Genomic DNA, 16,777 nt, shown 5'->3' on the forward strand with positions numbered 1-16,777 from the left:
TGCACATCCCTGACACACTAAAGCTGGCTCTTCGTACTCTCCTGCGATTAGAAAACATAGTTTCTAGGTAGCTTCCAGACATGGAATGCTCCACTTGCAACATTACCCCAAGTATTGTGGGCCTTGAAACAAACATTTTACCAGTGGTTTGCCAGCAAAAATAAAAATTAAAATTAAAATGCACCATTGCTCCCCCCCCCTTTTTGGCAATTTCTCTATCAACAGTTCCCAAGGGAAGAGATTGGAAGAGAGATTACAATGGCGACTGTCTTAATTAATTATTTTCAAAGCGAAACAGAAGTTGCATGGAAGCCACTGACATTTTGAATGCTTCCAGATGGGTTGTCGTGTGTGTGTGTGTGTGTGTGTGTGTGTGTGTGGAACGGGGCTCCACTTGCAGGCAAGATTTTTGCAGCACCCACATGGTGTCATTGCCACAACAATGCCATCCCATAATCCCTCCCACTTTTACCCACACGCACCTTTCCTGGGAGAAATTGAGTAACTCAAAACCCCAAGAACTAAAAATTCTCTTTCCAGTAACCTGTTTTCTGATATCCCAGCAGCCGTTTACAACACTAACACCCACCTGGCTGCACACTTCATTTCTGGGGCAGAAATCCATTTTAATTCTGAGATCTGTTTTCTTTTGTTCCAAGCGCCTCTTTTTTAAGAGTGCAGCAGCGCCTAGAAATTTTTTATCGACTAGAATAAAAAGGGAGGAGAACACAACACCTTCAAGTTAGGAAGGCAAAAAAAAAAACAACAACACCTAGAACTTAAAGAAATAAGATCATGAGGAAATCTCTTGGGGGAAAATAATGGCATAGTGCAACTCGAAACCCTGCCCCCCGACCTTTGCATTTTACAGCCAGCCAAGGGTGAAAAATAGTTCACCTTTCAATTAATCTTTACAAAATATCTCACAAAATATTTTGTCGCCTATAAGAAATTAGCGCCTATACATCAATATAGATTTCTTTAAATAAATTATTCCATCTGTTAAGTGCCTTCTGTCTTTATATAAATGATAATATAGACAATCAAAATAAAACGTAAAGCTTTTCCCAATTGTATCCCTTATTGTCAACTTTAAGTACCCTGAACCCCCAAAGTTTTTTTTGTTTTTTTTAAATGCATGAGTGTTCTGATGCGAAATGAAACTAGTTGCCTGGACCCTCATTGGCATTACAAGCCTGATGAAATTGTGGGTCTGAAGTGGCCAGGGAAAAATAATACTCCCAATTGGTTTCAGAACCCCCCCCCAAAAAAAACCTGATGTGCATAGTTATACGAAAGTCGAGGTGTAGCAAATACAAATGCGCTATGACCAAAACAAACAAACAAACAAAAACCAACCACCCCACCCCAGCAGAAGTCCCTGATCCAACATCCAGAACAAGCTATTCAAGGTCTTTCCAGAGTTTGGTGGAAGATGGATCAGGTCCTACAGGGCACTCTGCTCCTCGTCCTGTTTAAATACAAGCTTCATCCATGTCCGCTTCAAGTGTCCACCTTACCCGTTGGAGTCAGAGCGATGCTCCTTGCAGGATCAAGCTGTAATATTGAGGTCCAAGGCCTGGGAAATTCTTCTCCAAAGCAATCAATGAACACATTGAGCTGAGCCAAGAATACAGATTGGGGTGGAGGCGGCACTGCTGGCCAGCTTTCTCAGACAGCGGGGCTTCTGCATCAAAAGTCCATCTCTACCCAGTGGTGCAAAGAGCACATGGCTAGCAGTTTCTTTTTTCCCCTTGTTAATATGGCAAAAGTCTCCCTCTCTTATTTTTGTAAAGGTTCTTCTTCTTCTTTACTCTACCCTTTATGACCAAATCAATGTCCTTCATGGCTTCGAACACTTTGTGTTGTACATTCAGAAAAAAATTCACATTGACTGCAAGAAACGTAAAAGTAACTCCCCCCCCCCCGGAAAAAAAAACCACACCCCAAAAAAGCTTCCAAATAAGATAGGGTTAAGTTTTCTTCTAAATGGTCTTCCATTGTGATCAGAGGTGAATTGGTGAACTTATAGCTTCTCCTTGGAAGGAATCCAGATGAAAGGCCCAGATTGTTCTTCAATTACGAGTTTGCATTGGTTATATATATCTTCTAAGGTTTCTCCTTGGACAATAGCTGCAGAGAAGAAATAAAGGTTCATAGAATCATAGAATCCTAGAGTTGGAAGAGACCACAAGGGCCATCCAGTCCAACCCCCTGCCAAGCAGGAAACACCATCAAAGTTCTTAACAGTCACATTGGTAAATATTTTGGGTAGGCAGTTAGGGTCCCCACTTCTGCATTTCCCCAAAAGATGGAATGCATCATCCAAAAAAAAGGTTGAAAGATTTTGCCTATGCTAATTTATATGGTTAAATGCACATTTAGAAATATTTACTATGACCTCCATAAGGGAATGTGGTCCTTCCTTGAGCTGAGGGGGAAAAAAAAGGTTCTCTAGCCACAGGAAACCTTCCCAAGCAATGCATACCTGTAAAATATTCTCCAAATTCTTGTTCTAATTTCATTGCTCGGTCGTATGTCTTCTTGGCTTGTTCTTCTGTGAAACGTTTATTCATTTCCCTAGAAACACATTGGAGGTAAGGAAGATCCATCACCATTTCATTAGTCGTTTGCTGCAGCCAAAATAAGCCCCAACAAGTTATCTTAAAAAATAAATAACTAAAGTGCCCTTTTTTTATCCAGGGGTGGGGAATCCTCAACCCTTCATACAGGCCATGTTGTTAGAGGCTCTGGAACTAAGGCAAAAAGAAGTGGCGCCTGAAAAACATTCGGTAGAACTCTCCTATAAACTATTAATGCCGTAGGAGCACTAAAATATGTTCATATTAAAGGAGCTTAATGCAAGGTTAGGCAACATGCTGCCTGCCAGATGTTGTTGGACTCCAGCTGCCATCAGCTGCAGCCAAAATGGCCAATGATAAGGGATGATGGGAGCTGAGTTTCAATGGCATTTGGAGGGCACCATGTTGGCTATCCCTGCATTAATGATACATCTCAGAAGCAGGTTTCTTTCATTATGCTGCTTAGTCAAAATGAGGACAGACCTTTTCCAGGGCAACACAGCCAGGGCTCAATTTGTCGGAGAGTTCATTTCCCAAAATCATTTCCAGTTGGAACATGGACAACAATTGCTCCCAGCCTGTGCAAACTGCTTTCCCTTCACTACTGTGCTTCCACACATCTGTGACTGGCATGCAGGGCTTTCCAGGTTGGAGGATATATAGATTCCCTTCCAAGCGCTGGTTAATTTTAGGAAATTGGCCGCAGCATGTGGACAAGCAAAGCAGAGAGACATGAAACCATAATCTAAAACTCCGGATGAAACCAGAGACGCATGCCAAAACGAACTGCACAGCGTAAGCCACGTGTGAAGCATGCTGAAAATTATGTGCATGACGATGCATAAGGAATTGGCTAAGAAGTACATGACAACACACATTTGTTACAGCTGACCTAGCTCTTGGGAAGAAGAATGTGCCTGCTGACTGAATTGGAGATGCACCAAATGCGTCTACGCTAAGGAAGGGGAAGGCTACTAAAAAAATAGTACTTTATGTGCTCCTGTTTCAGCAACTAAGGGGGGCAAGCTTATGGTGAGATCCAGGGCCGGCACATCCATTAAGGCGAACTAGGCAATTGCCTAGGGCGCCAAAATGGAGGGGGCGCTGGCCAGGCTTGGGCGGGGGGCGGGACGGGACAGGCTAGCAGCAGCTTCTCTGCTGTTGTGGAGAGGTGCTGATTGCCCCGTACACCATGCCCCAGCTCCCGCTAAAGCAGGCTTTGGCGGGGGCGGGTAGCAGGACGGGCGAGCAGCAGCTCTCCGCTACAGTGGAGAAACTGCTGCTTGCCTCTCCACCACCCCCACCTCCCGCTAAAGCAGGCTTGGGTGGGCGGTGGGACGGGTGGTCTGCCTAGGGCGCAAGAAAGCCTAGCACTGGTCCTGGCGAGATCCACCAGGATGAACAGCTTCGGGTACAGGGGATCTCGGGTTTGGCTGACTGATTCCTGGCTTTGCTGGGCTCAGCTAGCATTAAGAGCCCAACCCTGGATCAGCCAAAGATATGCCCGTTTAACTTGCTCATCCTGGCTCAGCTGGGGCTCAGTCAGCGGAGCCAAAGCTGGATGTTCTGAGGCTGGTATAAATCCCCCAAAGGAGTATTATGGTAAAATGGCATAGCAGGATTTGCAGCGGGTCCCATGCTGGAGCGTGGGCCTTGGCCCGTGCCTGACGATGGTGATGCCTGAAAGCAGCTCTGCAATTCACGCATCATCCAAGTTAGGCTATGATTAACAGTGGGGAGATGCAAATAACAACAGCAGCAACAACAATTTTATTATTTCTATGCCGCCCATCTGACTGGGTTGCCCCAGCCACTCTTGGTGGCTTCCAGTATAATGTAAAGACACCATAAAACATCAAAAGCTAAAAGCTTCCATATCCAGGGCTGCCTTCAGATGTCTTGTAAAAGTCAGATAGTTGTTTATTTCCTTGGCATCTGATGGGATGGCGTTCCACAGGGCGGGCACCACTACTGAGAAGGAAGGCCCTCTGCGTGGTTCCCTGTAACTTCGCTTCTCGCAGTGAGGGAACCATCAGAAGGCCTTTGCAGCTGGACCTCATTGTCTGGGCTAAATGTTGAGGGTGGAGACGCTCCTTCAAGTACACTGGGCCAAGGCCATTTAGAGCTTTAAAGGTCAACACCAACACTTTGAATTGTGCCCAGAAATGTGCTGGGAGCCAGTGTAGATGCTTTAGGACTGGTTTATATGGTCCCGGCAGCTACTCCCAGTCACCAGCCTGGCAGACGCGTTCTGGATTAGTTGTAGTTTCTGAGTCACCTTCAAAAGTAGCCTCACGCAGAGCTCATTGCGGTTAGTCCAAGCGGGAGATAATAATAATAATAATTTATTATTTGTACCCCGCCCATCTGGCTCGGTTTCCCCAGCCACTCTGGGCGGCTTCCAACAGATATTAGGATACATTAAAATGTCACAGATTAAAAACTTCCCTGAACAGGGCTGCCTTCAGATATCTTCTGAATGTAAGGTAGTTGTTTATCTCTTTGACATGAGATGGGAGGGCGTTCCACAGGGTGGGTGTCACTACTGAGAAGGCCCTCTGCCTGGTTCCCTGTACCTTTGCTTCTAACCAGAGATAACCAGAGCATGTACGACTCTGGCACGACAGTGTACAGGCAGGTAGGGCCTCAGTCGACGTATCAGATGGAGCTGGCAGACAGCCACCCTGGACACAGAATGGACCTGTGCTACCATGGACAGCTGTGAGTATAGAATGACTCCCAGGCTGTGCACCTGGTCCTTTAGGGGCACAGTTACTCCATTCAGGATCAAGGAGTCCCCCACACCTGCCCGTCTCCTGTCCTCCAGAAACAGTACTTCTGTCTTGAATGACATACACCAAAGGAAGAAGCGCAACTCACCCTTCCTGGACCTGAACATAACCAGCAATGCCCAAAGGCAGCTGCACACCAGGAAAGCATGCACCCCATGTTATGCAACGTTCCAAATCCTGGAAATGGCAGGGAGCTGAATTCTGGGCGGCATGGAATACTCCTACTCTTAATGGTTTAAAAGCAGTCTCAAGGAGACAAGTACTCACATCAACGGCTCCCAGGATTTAGGCTTAATGAAGATCGCAATGGGGTACAGCTGCGCAGCTTGTAGTCGCTTGATGGCGTTTCCTGATACATCGAGTATACAGTGTTTGCCCTGTTGGGAGCAGGTGAACAGGAGGTTAACTCTTGCAATGTTTAGGTGCATCTCAGCCAAAAAGAGAGCGCCTTGCCCTCTCACATAGGTAATCTATGGAAACCTTGCTCTTAAGTCACAGCACCACCACAGGTGGTTCACCGGACGGGGTCTTCTTCGTTGCAGCGGAGCTAACTTTGGGAGGCCTGTCTCATGCCCTCTCTGATGGCCCTGTTGCATTTTGGTGACCTCAGCCACCCATGCCAATGTTCCCTTGCCTATGGTAATATCTGCCGCAACCTTTGCTACGGGAACAAACTTACCCTTTCTGCCACAAATCTGACAGATTGAACGCTAGTCCCATAAAGATTATCGTTATACTGTCCGGCCTCTATGAATTTGTGCTCTTGGATGTCCTTTTCCATTTGTTCTCTGGAGATGACAAAATGATAATCTCTGCCATCCACTTCATAATCACGCTTTGGCCGAGTTGTATCTGGGTGCGGGGGTGGGGTGGGGGAAGAAGATGGGAAACAAAGCAGGGTAAAGTTTTCTGTAAGTGCACCAAGACAAAAATGAAGTTCACCAACCCAAAGATAGGTCTACATCTTGATTCTCCTCTTCAGACATCAAGGAACAAACACCCATTTCATCACCAGTTTCATGCAGCAGCAGCAGCAACAACAACAACAACAGTATCTCATTCATTTATCTCTCTCTCTATGTAGAGGTGAAACTCGAAAAATTAGAATATCATGGAAAAGTCCATTTATGTAAGCAATTGTTTTCATTGGCTACCGGAGTTTAATATATGAGATAGACTCATGACATGCAAAGCGATATATGTCAAGCCTTTATTTGTGATGATTTTGATGATAGTGATGATTTTGGCATTCAACTGATGAAAACCCCCAAAGTTGAGATTGCGAATTTGGGGTTCTCATCAGCTGTGCGCCATAATCATCACAATTATAACAAATAAAGGCTTGACAAAACTCGCTTTGCATGTCATGAGTCTATCTCATTTATTAGTTTCACCTTTTAAGTTGAATTACTGAAAGAAATGAACCTTTCCATGATATTCTAATTTTTCGAGTTTCACCTGTATATGCCCATCTGAAAACGCTGGTGGCATTAAGATAAATTCAACAGTGAGTAAATAATTTTTGATGGATGTTAAGGTGGAAAACTGATTTGAATGGTTATAGTAAAATATGAAGGAATGCGTGATATGTAAAATGAACCGTGGAAGGAGAAGAAGGGAAGTCACTGGGTACTTTAAAGTTTGTAAAATAAACATTTGTAAAATGTTTATTTTGAAATGCAAAATTGAAAACTTAATAAAAATTATTATTATAAAAAAGAGTCGCATCAGCTTCTGTACCCATTTCTGCCTCTGTCCCCACATACCTATAACATATGCCTCCCCCCGGAAGGTTACCCATGAGGTAATGAGGTTTCTGAAAGGAAAAAAGGTCCCTGCCCCTGCATTAAACAGAGAAAAATGGGGAAAGAGTTCTCAGAAAATATAATACTTACGTGGTACACAGGAGCCAAACTTGTCAGGAAATTCAGATATCAAATCATCATTGATTCGATCTTTCATTGGGCCAAGGATAATAACCGGTCTGGTGTAATTAACTGAAATGCAGAAAGCAAAGGGAGATCTTGATGATGGAAACTTTAAAGCAAAGTGTGATGGCAAGTCAAACAGCTCATGTTAGTAGAAATGAATTGGACTGAACACACTCGTGGAGTTAAAAGAAAAGATTTTGCTAAGTCCAAGCCAAAAAAGGTAAAGGATAAGGGCCCCTGGCACGGTCAAAGTCGACCATGGGGTGTGGCGCCCATCTCGCTTCAGGCCGAGGGAGACGGTGTTTGTCCACAGAAAAGCTTTCTCGGTCATGTGGCCAGCATGAATAAACCGCTTCTGGCGCAACGGAACACCATGGCGGAAACCAGAGCGCATGGACAAACCGTTCACCTTCCTGCCACACTACTTGCACTGGTGTGCTTTCGAACTGCTAGGTTGGCAGGAGCTGGGACAGAGCAACGGGAGCTCACCCCGCTGCGGGGATTCGAACTGCCGATCTTCCAATCGGCAAACCCAAGAAGCTCGGTTGTTTAGACCACAGCGCCACCCGCGCCCCTGTTTCCAAGCCAAAGGCTACCTGGAAATGTCGGTTGTTACTAAAACAAAGTGGGAGTTGGGAACATAAATAAAACTGGAGCCACACCACATAAGCAAAAAATTCACATGGTACATTGGTACAAGGCAGCTGGGACAGTACCAGAGAATGTAATTCACTTGTTCGTTTAATAATCCACCCTTCCTCTTGCAGGAGGAGGAGGAGGAAGAGTTTGGATTTGATATCCCGCTTTATCACTACCCGAAGGAGCCTCAAAGCGGCTCACATTCTCCTTTCCCTTCCTCCCCCACAACAAACACTCTGTGAGGTGAGTGGGGCTGAGAGACTTCAAATAAGTGTGACTAGCCCAAGGTCACCCAGCAGCTGCATGTGGAGGAGCGGGGACGCGAACCCGGTTCCCCAGATTACGAGTCTACCACTCTTAACCACTACACCACACTGGCTCTCCAGGTGGGCAAAGAAAGAAGTGGAAAACAAGTGGAAAAACAAATAAAACATCTGGCAACATCCTAAAAATAATTCCCATATGGATGCAGATTGGGAAGGACCTAAACTTAAAAGGCTGAGAAGACAATGGAAGGGAATTCTGAAGGGTCGGTTCCACAACAGTTAAGGCCCTGTTCCTGTATCAGGTGGAACGGTCAGCCTGATAAGATCTGCAGTAGGATAAGGAATGAGATGATCTTTCAGGTACCCTGGTCCCAAGCTGTATCAGGCTTTATATGCCAAAGCCAGCACATTGCCCAGTGGCTAACTGGCAATTGGTTTAATTCTTCTCACTGGTGATATCATGTCCCAATGAGCAGCTCAGCTGCTGCAATTTGCATTAGCAGTTTCTAAGGGCAGCCCCATGTAATACGCATCTCCCGCTTGCAATCTGGAGTGCATGGATGGACTGGGTCACAGAGGCTAAATCTGGGTCACAGAGGCAGCAGAAAGAGATAGCAAAATTCTAAAATGTGACAGTGGACTGTACCAAAGCTGGGGTATCACATTTTTTAATGCACCCCCCCCCCATATACAAATGTCCCATGCCAGCCAGAAAACTACCACAGTGGACCAAAAGAGCTTTCATCCTGCTCTGCTAGTTTTCTTGCGGCAGGGAGTTTTTGTGCGACACCCCCCCACTTTTACACTGCAAAGTGGTATGGTCCCCCCCTGCCATCTCAGAACTGTACCACCTCATTTTCCTGAATGAATAGATGACATCTGCTGATCATCTGATTAGCCCAAACATGTTTAGTAGAATGTCAGTCTTTGCTTACTTTCCTGCCTTGTTACAGGTTCGTAGGAGAGAATGCAATCTTCTTGCCCTCCTGTGAAAAGAAGAAAAAAAAAGGGGGGGGGATCACTGTTGACAAACAGACTTTCTGAAGATGCCCCCCCAGCCCCACCCCGTATGGAGATCAATTCCAGCTCTTCAAGGATGCTCAAACCAGAGTCGTTCCAAAATGCGTTCGGAATTCTCCAGCAGTTTAAACAGTCAACGTAACCCAATTATAATTAATCAGCTGTGTCAAAGAAGCTACTTCATGGATTACTAGTAGCTGGGCCAACAGCAGTAAGGCAGAAAACGGATAGATCGTTTGTTGCTTGGCAGTAGCCGTTGACTACGGCGCCTCTGGAAATTCCACATTTTAAAGAAGGGGTCAGCCCAACGTGATCAATGATCAGGCAATCAGAAGGAGAGCAAAAGAATTGACATTCGACGTACTTAAGGTTGGGTCGGCTCACCCAGCTCTGAATGAGAAAGGAGCACCAGACACAGGGTGCAGGTTGCCATTGCTGCATAGCTTCAGAGCAGTGGAAGGATGGGAGGACTTGAAGCTGGGGACTGTTCTGATTATGTGATGCAGTGAGTGGAGAGATCCTTTGTACACACAGATGCTCTGTATGAATGCCAGAGTTCCTGAAGGTTCATAGTTAAATTGTGGGGTCCGGTGGGTGTAAGTGGGGGCACATTGTCTGAGGTTCAATCCATCGCATCTTCCATTACAAGGTTCAGGAAGTGGATGATGGGAAAGTTTTTTCTCTGCCTGAGTTCCTGGAGGGATACTGCCAGTCAGAGTAGACAATGCTAGTCTAGATGGGCAAGTTATCTGATTTGGCACAAGGCACCTTTCTAATTTTTCCCCATGAGTTGGCTGACGAGGGGTCTTTGGGAGAAAACCCTATAACAGGAAACATTCAACATGCACTATCTAAACGTTGCTACGTATTATTTTTCACAGCCAAATTTGAAGTTTAAAACGAAGCATAAATTATGGTTTGGTAGCGTGCATGGAAATTTACTGATAAGCAAATTCTTTTCCGACTGCAGAAAGGCATGCGCTCTCTATCGACAGAATCGACATCTGGGGAGGTGCATAAAAAATGCATTGCAAGCAATTCAGACATTTGCTTTTAATCATTTAGTTTAGTTCAAACACACACACTCAGCTTGTTTCATTATCGCCCAATTAGTTTTGTCGGGCAATTATGACCAATTGAGCAATTAGGCTAAATAGACGCAGGAACGATTGAGCAATTGATGTCAGTTACTTTGTACTTTTAATTGAATGCACTTAAATGAATGAAGTGTGCGCGCACATGTGAGTGTAATGGGAACGTCACTGGTCACAATTTTGAACAGTTTTATCCGGGCAACTTAGTTTTAAAGAATGAAAGCTTTTCTACAGTGCAGTCCTAACTTGTAGGTCTACCAGACAGGGGTTGGATGGAGTGGAAGTTCTTCACCAATAAAGATAAGCTGTCAGCCTGTTTGTGTTTGTGTGTTCACCATGGAGGGCCCTGACATTCCTGCGGGAATCTCGACAGGCGTAGATCTCCTACCTGCCAGAGGTAGGCTCTAAAATACGGTATTCCAGGGGTATTCTGGGGGAGGGTAACCAGAGGCAGCTTTGTTCCTCAAAGAGGTCTCAGGATCAGGCCCTTCAACTCTACCAGGCTGGAACTGGCATGGTTATTAATCCTCCCACTGTAGAAACCAATAGGGAGGAAATTAAATAATAATAAAAAGAATTGTCAGGCTTCTTTATAGGGAAAACCCACCTCCTCCCCTGTCTGGAATCCTGGAGACATCTGCCTGTCAGTGTAGACCATACTTGAGCTTGGCAGACCAATGGTTTGACTCAGAATAATACTATACTGTTCTCCACCTCTAACAGAAGGGAAACAAACAGGGAGAGGCCAGAAAGCGAACACATCTAGGAAGGCAATGATACCAAAAAGAGATGAAGGAGGTAGTGCTTCTGGAGACTATCAATGTGGCCACTTGGCACTGATCTCATTGCACCACTGGCACCAAGTAAACCTGCTGGGGAGGCTCACCAGAAAAGGACTATCTCCTGGTTCAGACCCTTTCTTGAGAGGAAAGGAGAGATATTTAGAGGGGCAGGCTCAGTAAGCAGCCTTTATGCTCAGGCTGAGTGACAGGAGAGGTTAGAAGAAGCTGTTCAAGCTCACGGAGTCCAAGATCAGGGCAAGGAGTTCCAAACTGCACAGAAGCAATGGAGTTGTCCCAATGGGTTGGCATGCCCACCCACCAAGCTTTTAAAGATGGGGCCATGGGAGCTTACTCGGGAGACTCTCGTGCCTTGCAATGAGCAGGTGCTCATTGCATTGGGGAGGATGTGTCAGTTCCCAGTGACTGGAGTGCTGCTGGGTCCCAGTCAACTAGGTTGTGCCCTCCCTGTCTGACTCTGGTTCCTCCATTCCTAGTGGTTGGTTGATGCCCTCCTGGATTCTGTGCTCCTCCTTCTGGGAAGGAAGAGGGGAGGTGGGAGTCCTGCTTCTCCAGCCAGAGCAGTCATTTCCTGGAGGAGTGAAGTACCTGTCTCCGCCACCCCGATGTCATTTCCTGTTCATCCTCCTTGTCTGCCAGCCTACCACTCCATGCCTAAGCCTGGCGACACCTCAGGATTCATGATAGACTATACTGAATGCCTCATCCTTGAGGTTGGAGCCGACCCTGTACATGATGCCTGGCGGTTATGCAAAATAAAATAAAAAATGCAGATGGTAGCATCCGTCATTTGTCCAAGTTGGGATGGATTAATCTGTCAATGTTCATTTTTCTTGGTTTCTCATTTTTCAATTCAGTTTGCCCCATTTCCGCAACAGCTTGCAATTTTTTTTTTAAAAAAGCCTGCGTCAAAATCCATGTACCTTTTAATGTGCATTTCTCTTAATTTTTGCAAGCCAATTTCCTAAATGCAATGCATTTCTCTGTGCTATGTTCAGTAACATGCACTTTTTAACGCAGGATTTCCCTGAATATTTGCGTTTTCGTACACACACACACACACATACACAGATATATTTGGTTGGAGACCTGAATTGCAAAATTCGGAGAAGTGTGAATTTCAAAGAGAAGCTGCATTTCAGTCTGCAGATGGGTCCAGGAAGTGCAAGTTAAGTAAGGTCCTGTTGAAATATGAACTGAACACATTTCACCCTTATCTTTACCTCCTGGCCACTGCTTTGCAAGTCAATTAATGTTAGTTCAGATTATGTCAATGTAACCTGTCAAAACATCTTGTTTAGCTGGAAGAAAGTAGAGTAGATTACTATTCTGACTATTAACTGAGGGTATGAGACCCATGGTTATTTCAGTGTACACTGAGAGAGATGCTGCATGCTTCATTCACATGCACACACACATATATATACACTTTACAAATGGCTTGTAAATGTTAAGGAAACAGCAGAAGAAAACTGGGAATGATTGCAACTTTTTTGTTTCTGGAAATACAGTTGTGCAGCTCCCATTCATTTAAATGTTGGGTGTACAGAGGAAGCATGACTCACTCCAGATTACACCAACAACTTCTACTCATAATTTGATGGATGGTTTGTTGGACAGGGTATCCAGGAAGCCAGGGATTTCAGAAAGAGCTTTGCCAATCAGAATTCAGGCCTGTTTTGAACATGCACTGTGGAAGGAAGCTGCTTCTCCTTGCTCCAATTTCTTTCAAGAAAATTTAGGTTCAATTCAAGTTAATCAAGTGCCTTTGCTTTTAAATGCTGAATCACAAATTGTTCCCAATGCCTCAAAGGAGTTGATTTTAGAGGAGAACATCATTAATCTGTGGGTTGTATCGAATGTTCTCCATATTCAGAGTAAACCCATTGAAGGTGATGGTCAGGACTGGTTAAAATTCCTGTCCTCCCTGCCCAATGGCCATGCTGGCTGGGCCTGATGGGAATAGTAATGGAACAATACCTGGAGGACATACATTGGCTATGCCTGTAACTAGTTACCCTCCAGAGTTTCAGGTGGGAGTTGTTTTCAGACCTACATGGAGATGCCATGGTTTGAACCAGGGGTGTTTTACATTCAAAGCCAAGCCTATTATGACCGCAATCCTAAACATATTTATTAGGAAGTAAGCCCCACAGAATTCAGTTGAACTTATTTCTGAGTAAACACAGCATTGTGCCGTAAATGGAATTTCCCACCAATAGGGTGGTGGTAAGAGAACGTAATAGCCGTGCCCGACTTAGGTCCATTAATATTGATGGACCTACTCTGAGTAACACTGAGTTTGGACACAACCCCATGCAAGCGGAAAAATCACAGGTTCAACCCCTAACACATCTAGTTCAATGGCCAGTTAGCGGGGCGATGTGAAATAATTTTGCCAACCAGAACGGACAACACGAGGCTATTGGGACAAACAGTGTGACCTGATTGAAGGCAACTTTCATTATTCCTCTCCATCCACCCCTGCCAGTTCCTAATCGGGTAGCGTCCTGATTTTGAGGGCACTTTTGAAATGCACAAGTGCCAACCCCTGCCTCCTCTAAATTGTAGTCAAATGATGCTCCCTGCAGCCAACGGAGCTGTCTCAAAAGTTTAAGGAAGGCAGGCCCATGATTTGGCCCCTGAAATTTGAACACTGTGTTTGGGTACCAGCAAGAAGGGAGGGCTGTTTCAAATGGGGGAGGGCACTGTTGCACTCACAGTGGGTCAGTACATCTTGCTGTTAACCAGAAGGTTGGTGGTTTGAGCCCACCCAAGAATGGGCAGGATTCCTTCTTTGCAGGGGGTCAGGCTAGATGACCCCTGAGGTCCCTTCCAACTCTACAATTCTCTGATTCTATGACTTCCCATAGGCATCTGGTTGCCTAAGGTGAAGACAGACTTCTGGACTACACGGGCTTTTGGTCTGATCCACCAGGGATTTTTAAAACTGTTACATACGAATGGATCTGTCAGTCTTGATTTCTCTCAAGTCCCCCCCCCCATTTTTTTTACAGATTTCAATTCGGTTCTCCACACATCTGAGCAACTCGCTTACAAACAACAACACCCTAGTGCATTTTAGTGTGACTCTTTCTTAATAAATACGTGTCTTGCAAGCAATTCCCACAATGCCGTGCATTTTTGTCTGTTATTTTCACCAATAGGTGTGTCTGTATGCACACTTTCCCCCCGATGCGATGTGTTTTCCCGCACATTATTGGGTTGCAGAACTGCACTGCAAAATTCATAGAAGCGCAGTTTTCAAAGGGCACCCGAGTTTCGGTTTGCATTTTGGTTCGCCGTGTGCGAATTAGGCACTTTCTCATTAAAATGCAAACGAAAGGGAATTTCTCCCCTTTCCCTAGACAGTGTTGGGAAATAAATGCTAAATTTAAATGGTTCCTGGGCCTGATCCAGCAGGACTTTTCTTATATATTGACTGAACCACTTTCTCGGAAGGCAACATTTGGATCACAAGAAACTGCCAATGGGAGGAAACATTGCCTGGGAAGGACACATCAAACCAGGCCATGTCTGTTTCAGAGCTGTATCCCAGTACTTGCACCTCAATCATGCCACCCATTCAAGGCACTCTCATACCATTTTAATTGGCACGGATTCCCAAAAGGACCCTGGAAACTTTAGTAAACACAGGGTGCTGTTAGGAGGCCCTCATTCCCCTCACAGAGCTACAGTTCCCAGAGCTCCCTGAGAAGAGGGATTTTTGAACCACTCTGGGAATGTTAGCTCTGGGGGGTAAATGGGGGGGGGGGTCTCCTAACAGCACCATATGTTTACTACAGTTTCCAGGATCCTTATGGGAAGCCATGCCAATTAAAATGGTGCCGTACTTCAAATGAACAGTGTGGATGCGATTTGATTTCTGTTTGCACCTGGTAACAAATCAAGCCATTTGCACCAATAATAAAAGTTACAAGGTTATATATATATATATATATATATATATATATATATATATATATATATATATAAAGTTTGAAGGTGGAGGGGGAGGGTAGGGGCAGGAGAAGAGAGAAGAAACGAAACCACCACAGGCAAGCCAAAGTAAAAAAAAAGAAGAGACCCAAACAAAATCTGTTAACTTACTGTAGCTACTTTCGCTATCGCTGGCATTAGAAGAAAGGTGTTCTGCAAGAACAGGACAGCAAATTAAAAGGACATATCCAAGCACCAGAATGTCAAGGAACCTCCCCAGTCATGCAAAACGTGGAGGGTGCAGGGTGGGAGTCAAAAGAACCAGAGCAGCCAGATAGTCCCCGAGTACCAATAAAGTGAAGGCCAAAGGCATTAACTCTTGTGGAAGTGTTGAGGAGGAGGGGTGTGCCAATCCTGTTTCTAAAGCAGCAGCTGGTGAAACGTGTTGTAGCTCAGTCGCAGAGCATCTGCTTTGCATGCAGAAGGTCCCAAGTTCAATCCCTGGCTTCTCCCAGTAGGGCTAGGAATGTCCCCCATCTGAAACCCTGGAGAGCTTCTGCCAGTCAGTGTGAAAAAAGTAAAGGTAAAGGGGACCCCTGGACAGTTAAGTCCAGTCAAAGGCGACTATGGGGTTACGGCGCTCATCTCGCTTTCAGGCTGAGGGAACTGGTGTTTGCCCACAGACAGTATTCCGGGTCATGCGGCCAGCATGACTAAACCACTTCTGGCACAACGGAACACCGTGACGGAAACCAGAGCGCAAGGAAATGCTGTTTACTTTCCCGCTGCAGCGGTACCTATTTATCTACTTGCACTGGTGTGCTTTTGAACTGCTAGGTTGGCAGTAGCTGGGACAGAGCAAAGGGAGCTCACCCCGTGGCGGGGATTCAAACTGCCGACCTTCTGATCAGCAAGTCCAAGAGGTTCAGTGGTTTAGACCACAGCGCCACCCGTGTCCCTACCAGTCAGTGTAGCCAATACTAAGCTAGATGGACCAATGGTCTGACTCAACAGAAGGCAGGTTCCTATTTTCCTATGGATCACGGTTTCCCAAACTTGTGTCTCCAGCTGTTTTTGGACTCCAATTTCCACCATCCCTGATCAATCTACCTAGGAATGATGGGAGTTGTAGTCCAAAAACAGCTGGAGACCCAAGTTTGGGGAACATGGCTATGGGTGCATGAGGCTTCCATTCCCTGAACCTGGTGGTGCTCTTTCACCATAGATGAAGACCCGCGAGAAACATGGCACTCATACTTATTGTGCATGCAGTGGCTAGTAGTCCCAGGGGCGGTCTACGTGCTTTGTGCAAACTTGTGCATAAGAACTCTCATCACCATTTTTTCCTTCTCTTTGGGAAAGCAGAGTTGGGAGGCAGTGCCAAAGTACCAATGATGAGAAAGGAGCCTTAATTCAGTGATGAGGAATCTGCAGCCCTCCAGAGGCCATCAGACTTCCCGTCAGTCCCAGCCAGTTAATGGCCAGGGGTTTGGGAGTTGTAGAGCAACAACATCTGGAGAGCCACAGGCTCCCAATCTCTGCTTCAACCCCTTTGTAACTTATGCTGATTGGATTTGGTTTTCCTTCCACTTTGCATTCCCCTCCCCCCTTTGAAATGCTTTGCAAATAAATCACAGACCATTACTCTGAGTCAGACCATTAGTCATTTCAAGCTGAGTACTGACTGCTCCAAAATGGCAGCAATTCTGCAGGG

The 16,777-nt window shown here is 45.5% G+C and overlaps 1 protein-coding gene across 25 annotated transcripts in view; it reads right to left on the reverse strand.

Moving 5' to 3' along the window:
- Window positions 1–1,002: 1,002 nt before the first annotated feature.
- DLG2 (discs large MAGUK scaffold protein 2) overlaps window positions 1,003–16,777 on the reverse strand; it is an 834,734-nt gene continuing 818,959 nt past the window's right edge. For 16 of the 25 annotated variants that reach the window (XM_033146043.1, XM_033146049.1, XM_033146048.1 and 13 more), the window contains 7 exons: window positions 15,235–15,276; window positions 9,146–9,196; window positions 7,270–7,371; window positions 6,054–6,226; window positions 5,642–5,751; window positions 2,489–2,580; window positions 1,003–2,133 (listed from right to left, as the gene is read on the reverse strand). In XM_033146043.1, coding sequence (XP_033001934.1) covers window positions 2,027–2,133; window positions 2,489–2,580; window positions 5,642–5,751; window positions 6,054–6,226; window positions 7,270–7,371; window positions 9,146–9,196; window positions 15,235–15,276 — 677 coding nt within the window. In that variant the 3' untranslated portion in view covers window positions 1,003–2,026. The remainder of the gene's footprint in view (window positions 2,134–2,488; window positions 2,581–5,641; window positions 5,752–6,053; window positions 6,227–7,269; window positions 7,372–9,145; window positions 9,197–15,234; window positions 15,277–16,777) is intronic. The other 9 variants (XM_033146050.1, XM_033146046.1, XM_033146044.1 and 6 more) reach the window with 1 other exon arrangement.

This window comes from Lacerta agilis, chromosome 4 (genome assembly GCF_009819535.1).
Source record: "Lacerta agilis isolate rLacAgi1 chromosome 4, rLacAgi1.pri, whole genome shotgun sequence".
In the NCBI taxonomy this organism is placed as follows: domain Eukaryota; kingdom Metazoa; phylum Chordata; class Lepidosauria; order Squamata; family Lacertidae; genus Lacerta; species Lacerta agilis.